Source organism: Aegilops tauschii, chromosome 1 (genome assembly GCF_002575655.3).
Source record: "Aegilops tauschii subsp. strangulata cultivar AL8/78 chromosome 1, Aet v6.0, whole genome shotgun sequence".
In the NCBI taxonomy this organism is placed as follows: domain Eukaryota; kingdom Viridiplantae; phylum Streptophyta; class Magnoliopsida; order Poales; family Poaceae; genus Aegilops; species Aegilops tauschii.
In genome coordinates this window covers 397,695,568-397,701,553 of record NC_053035.3, presented here as the reverse complement: position 1 = coordinate 397,701,553, position 5,986 = coordinate 397,695,568, and the positions used below count along the sequence as shown (strand labels likewise).

The 5,986-nt window shown below is 48.8% G+C and overlaps 1 protein-coding gene across 2 annotated transcripts; it reads right to left on the bottom strand.

The window, feature by feature from the left end:
• Positions 1–1,001: 1,001 nt before the first annotated feature.
• On the bottom strand, positions 1,002–5,627 carry LOC109762339 (uncharacterized). 2 transcript variants are annotated; one of them, XR_005755304.3, is made up of 5 exons: positions 5,440–5,618; positions 4,811–5,301; positions 2,734–4,713; positions 1,376–2,641; positions 1,002–1,217 (listed from the first exon to the last, which is right to left on the bottom strand). XR_005755304.3 is itself a non-coding variant. In XM_020321179.4 (4 exons), exons 2-4 carry the CDS (start codon positions 5,253–5,255, stop codon positions 1,455–1,457), a joined length of 3,612 nt encoding a protein of 1,203 aa, XP_020176768.1. In that variant the 5' UTR covers positions 5,256–5,301; positions 5,440–5,627; the 3' UTR covers positions 1,002–1,454. The 2 variants fall into 2 exon arrangements, 1 of the variants encoding a protein (XP_020176768.1); XM_020321179.4 differs by having other exon boundaries at positions 1,002–2,641; positions 5,440–5,627.
• Positions 5,628–5,986: the final 359 nt, after the last annotated feature.

Here is a 5,986-nt window from a genome sequence, read left to right as displayed (position 1 = left end):
AGCAAGTTGAGGTAAAGGCGGGGTGCTCTCTCTTCCTCTTCTCGAGACAACTCCAAGGGAAACCCCAGACCCACCTGTTCCCCTCTCGAGGGCATCAATTATGGAGTTTGATCCGGCTGAAGCATGATGTATCATGTAGCAACGACGACTACATTGAGTGACGTTTGAGTCATGGCATGGTTTGGTATCTGCTTGCGGGAATCCTCTGCGGCACAGTCCTTACATATCTCTTATTTGCACGCTTTCAAAAATCGGTGTTGCTTTGCTTTGTCATTTGTCACCTGTGAGTGTGGCCGGTAGTTTGGCATAGGCCGATGTGGGCTTTGGGCAGCTATTTCAGTGGCGACCTCGTGTGTGATTCAATGTGACGAAGTCGTTGTTGTTTGGTCAGGAAAAGTGATGAATATAACTCTTGCAGACAACCTCGACGTGGCCTTCCTCTCTATAGTAAGTAGTAACAAGTTTGGCCAATTGTGTCTGGTGTTTTGAGGCGTGTAACGGATTTCACCCTGTTTTCCACAGGCCAATTGTGCCTTGTGTTTTGAGGCATGTTGTAACATGTTTCGCCACCCAAAAGAAAAAAAGGATTAACGTATGAAAACTTCATAAGGATTTCAATCCTTCAAAATTGCTATTGAAAATTCTATGAATCAAAGAGGTCTAGGTATCTTCAAACTCAGCCATTACTATCCAACAACCTGACCAATTGGCCACAATATGAAGTCCGGAGACTGAAGTCCAGCCATAGATTTCAAAAGGACAGAAAACAATCTAAATTCACCGTCTTGTCTCTTATTTTCTGATCTAGAATTCTATCATACGAGTACATCCGTTGAAAGTATGTGAGCGCATTGCTCAAACCAAAAGCACAGCAAACCACCAGGAATAAACATGGCGCGAGTCAAAACAAGCAAAAAATGTTGGCCGCAAATCAACACGCAAGCAGAATCTGTTAGAAAAATACAGGAGTCACGATGGAAAAAAAGAGGGGAGAAACAAGCTCCAGAACACAACCAGTTTACAAATGACAATTCATACAAGAATCATATGATGTCCCAGCAGATTCAACCGATAGGGTTGCTGACAACCCGACACTAAAATGTGCATACGAAAGAACATGGCTTTGCCTACCTGATTCAGGATGCTAATTAACCAGATGGAAAAGCCGCACCAACCGAAGTTCCGCAACAGCTCCGCTTTATGGTTACACCAATACCCTAGATGATTGATGGAGCTTATGTGAAAGGGGCCAAATATATGCTACTGCCTTAGCTAACCTAACAGCGCTGCGATGCTAGGGTCAGACAGACTGCCGTCTTTTCCTATACAAAACATGGCATCCTGATGGGGAGAACCGGTCGGGCAGATAGATTACCTTGATACCGACAGAAACAAGAATTCGCCGTGAGCTAGCTAGCCTTTCTGTTCAGTTGCACCACCTGCCCATCAGCCGCCTATGCCATGGCGTCCTCCTCAGCTGTCATAGCTTTCTCATCTGGCACTTCAACCGTGGCACCCTCCGTTTTTTTCTTGGCTGTCGCAGCTTTCTCATCCCGTGCTTCGACCGTGGCATCCTCCACTGGTTTCTTGGATGTTGTAGCCTTCTTACCTGGTGCTTCAGCCGTGGCACTCTCTACAGGTTTCTTGGCTGTTGTAGCCTTCTTACCTCGTGTTTGAACACCGACACCCTCTGCAGTTTTTCCAGTTGTTGTAATTTCAGCATCAGCTGCTTCGGCAGTCGTTTCACCTTGGGTGGACATACCAGCAAGTGCTTCAACAGCAACTCTCTCATCTGGTGAATCGCCTGTGGCTTCACCTACACCAACCTCCCCACCCAGTGATTCAGCTGCATCCCTGTTTTCCATTTCATCACCTGGTGCCTCCCCAAGTGTCCCTGCAGTAGCTTTATTTTCTACCGTTTCCTCAACTGGTGCTACAGCTTCTGACTCCACAGCTCCCTCAAACACGACAGTCATAGTTATCTCTTCTGCAGTTTTTCTGTCCACATTGGTGTGTCCACCTGATGCATCGATTACATCTTCCACTTGAACAGTTTGCTCGGGACAGCTGACTTGTTCTGGTTCTATTTCAGCAGTTTTGGGTTCCACGGTTTGCTTTTTCAACCCAGCTTCTTGGACTGACACTTCAGTTAGGTCTTTAGCAGTGTCTGCTTCTGCTGCTGTACCCACGTGTTTGACTGGTGTTTCTGGTTGAACTTTTGAAGTGTCGGGTACAGCATCTGATGGAACTTTGACTTGCTCAGTTACAACTTGATCTACAGATTCTTCAGTCAATGCTTCATCCTCCAGCTTCACATCACAAGGAATTTCAACTGCATCTTTTGGAGCTTGATTTTCCGTTGTTTGCTCAGTTACATCAGCTGTTGCAATTTGGTCAGATGGTCCAGTTAGCTCAGCAGCAATTTTTCGTGCTTTCTTAACAGCGTCAGCTTCAGGTTGGCATGCTTGCTGGACGGTCTCAACTTGTGCACCTGATGATTGCTTTACAGGTTCAGCTTGGCATGTTTTCTTGACAGTCTCAACTTGTTCACCTGATGATGGCTGTACAACTTCAGCTTTCTCAGTTTTGTTGACCTGGTTATCTTTCACAGCATCCAGTGAAACTTTGGGCTCACTTGGACCTAGAGAAAAGACATCATCACATGGTTTAAGCATGCAATATTGTTTTAGTTGTGAACTAACTTTTTCTTAAGATAAAAATAGGAGTGTTTACCAGGAAGCTTTGGGCCATGATCTCCAGGGCATGCCTCAGATTTATTCGGTTCTGACTCTCCTAGAGAAAACGGCATATTCACTAGACGAAAACTACGAAGCGAGGGACCAACAGTGCCATACTTCCCAGCAGCGCTGAAAGCCTTTTCAGCATCAGCACGCTTCTTGAACACAATTTTAATAGTATTTGTGCTCCTTTGCACTTCAGTTTCAGATTCTTTTAGTGGGCCATAGCGACCGAATTTCTTGATCAGATCAGTTTCTGAGAGAAGATCAGTTGACCTGCCAAAGCTTAAAACAAGTGCAGTGGGCTTCCACTCGTCAACTATCTTTTCGTCAACATGGATAATTGATCTTTCTATCACTTGTATCTGCTTCTTAGCAGCCACTTGTATCTGTTTCTTAGGAGCCACTTGTATCTCTTTCTTAGGAGCCATCTGCTGATCCTGTACAGAGGACAAATCTGTTTCATGTGATGACTTGCGCCTACGCCTTGGCCTCGTGTTGGTAGAAGCTCTTTTGAGGCTATGAATCGGGTGATTAAGCAAACTCAAACCAGACCAGTAGGAGTCCTGCATATGATCAGTAGTCTCTAGCTCAGGAGAAGGCAAAACCCTCTTCTTTCTCCTCCTCTTTGTTGTACTTTTTTCGATAATGCTTGCTTCAGTAGCAACAGAGACAACATAATTCCTGAAATCACTGAAGTAACTGATTGTCAGTGCCGAGAAGTTGTATCCATCCGTTGGCTCTATGGCAACCGAGCAAAGCTGAGAGAATAACTCCTTGGGGTCCGCAAGGTGATGGCTATGCAAGCGTCTCCTCTTTGCGCACTTTTCCACAGTAAGTTCATTCGCAGCATCATCACTAGAGACATCAAATTCTGCATTCTCTGCTTCAGCGGTATTTTCATTCTGGGACTTTGCAATTGGCGAAGGCCCGGTCAGCTGGCTTGCAGCTCGCCGAATGCACTCTCCAATCTTGAAAGAACCACCAGTTGGTGACTTTGCATCCAAATCTTCAAACGAGTCAAGACTTCTTTTCTTATCATCAAAGTCCTTGATCATTTGTCTTTCCGCTGCAACTGCAGGCTTCTGTTTCCCTGGCAACTCCAGTTTATCCTCAGGCTTGTGTTTACGAGGTCTCCCCCTGCCTCTTTTGGGCTTGACCTCTGGAGGAGGCACTTCACTGACGACAACTTCCTCAACCACTACATCCTCGATGGGAGAAGTATCCGTATCATCCTCGACCCATGCACTACCGGTCTGGAAGGATGCAAGTTCAGGGCATCCCTTAGATCGATAGAAAGATGTAAGTTGAGAACAAGCTATCACTAACTCTAGGAGATCACCACCTTGGCCAGGGAACAGAGCTAGCGACCTAACATAACGAAGAAGGCTTTCTGGACTAAAAGATGCCAAGATCTCAGACCGGTTGACTGTTGAGCAAGTAACTCCATCCTTGAGCCCAGCATTCTCAACCATATATGACATTCCACTGTCAGAGAGTTCTTCTGGCAGACAAGCACAGCTCATCCCTGACAAAATCCGCCTTGAAAGTTCTTCAAGTGCATAATTGACAGAACCTACAAAGGAATCCAAACTACTCTGTTTCTCCATCTGTGAATAGTCTGTTACAAAAGGCTTCAACTGGGATTCGTCGCACCATGCAAAAGTGTTGTCACCAAAATATGCAACCAAATGACTATCCTTTTTCTGGTGCTTCAATGCCAGCTCAGATGCATTTGAAGGATCAAAGATCTCACCAGGCCACCAAGGGTGACCTTTTACTTTACCCCAGACAAGATCAGAAACTCGAAAGCCTTCTTTATCAAGAGGAGGAAGGCTGTATCTGGCGCACTGAGCAGAAATTGCCAAGCCATTCTGTATCTCCTCCTCGAAATGTGCCACACCATTATCCTGTCCTTCATTTCCTGCCACAGGGGTTGCATTGACATGATATTCTCCTCCGAGTTCACCGGATTCTGAAACGAAGTGAGGAAATATTATTCAACGCTGCAGCCTAGAAACAGTGGCATCATCAATAAGCAGTACACGGAAAAGTGACCAGAGCCTCCTTACCGGCTTCGGCTTGCTCAGATGTAGCAGAAGCACCAGCAACATCTGCTGCTGTGACCAGCTCCCAATCAGGCTCGCCGGTAAAAGCTCCAGCCTTGTTGTCGCTGCTACCGCTTCCAAGCCCAAGCCCGTTGATGGAATCACCATCGACACATCCTTCTGCGACAACCATGCCAGCTGCCTCCGTGGCGTACAACGGATCAACCGCGGCGGCCGCCGCCGCATCTGCCTCTTCCAGGCCAGCATCTGGCGCATCTCGACCAGCACCCGCCGCCAGCGCGGCATCCCGGGCAGCCCCCTCCTCCTTGACCTCAGCGGCAGCAGCAACCTCCTCGGAGGCCTCCGCCATGGTCACATCAGAATCTCCCGCGGCGGCAGCAGAATCCTGCTTGGGCACGCCGTCCGGCCCCGGATCCGGGGACGCGACGGCCGCGGGGCTCGACCCCATCGGAGCAAAATCCCCCTGCCGGGTAAGGGCGCCGGGGCGGGGGAACCTGGAGGATTTGCAGCGGAGGGGAGAGAAGGTCAGCCACGGAGCTCGGAAATCCCGCCCCGCTCTCGATCTGGAAGGCCGCGGGCGGGGGGAAACCCTAGTTTCCTGGCGGATCGGCAACGGGAGCTCGGGAATTTACCTGGGGCGCGCGGGGGAGCGGTGCAGCCGGCGGGGGGGTCGGAGGCGGAGGCGGGGGAGGGGGGGAGGGAGGCGGGGGCGGGGGAGGAGGCGGGGGAGGGAGTGTGCGCTGCGCCCTAGCGAGCTGGTCGCGTGCTCCAGCAGCAGCGTGTGCGTCACTGCGCTCGGGGTCGAAAGGGCCGCCGTGGGTGGGATGATGGGGGAAACAGAGTTGTTGGGCGAGCGGCTAAATGGAAAACAGTTGTTTCTTGTGGGCCGGCGCGGCACGGCTTGCATATGAAAAGGCCTGGCACGGCACCGCCGGTGTGATCGGCCTTGCACGCCACTTAACAAGGGCCGGCCCGCGTTCATTTTCGGCCTTCTGGGCCTTCTGCGTTTCAAAAATTCTAAAACAATAAGAAAAAAATACAGAAAAAACTTTAAACTTAAAAATCAATGAAAATAAAAAGATCTATAAAAAATTATAAAAGAGGCAAAGTGTCATATGGCCCAGCGCCATTTTTTGACTTTGCATCGAGCATTTGATCCATGTTAGACAAATTCTTGGC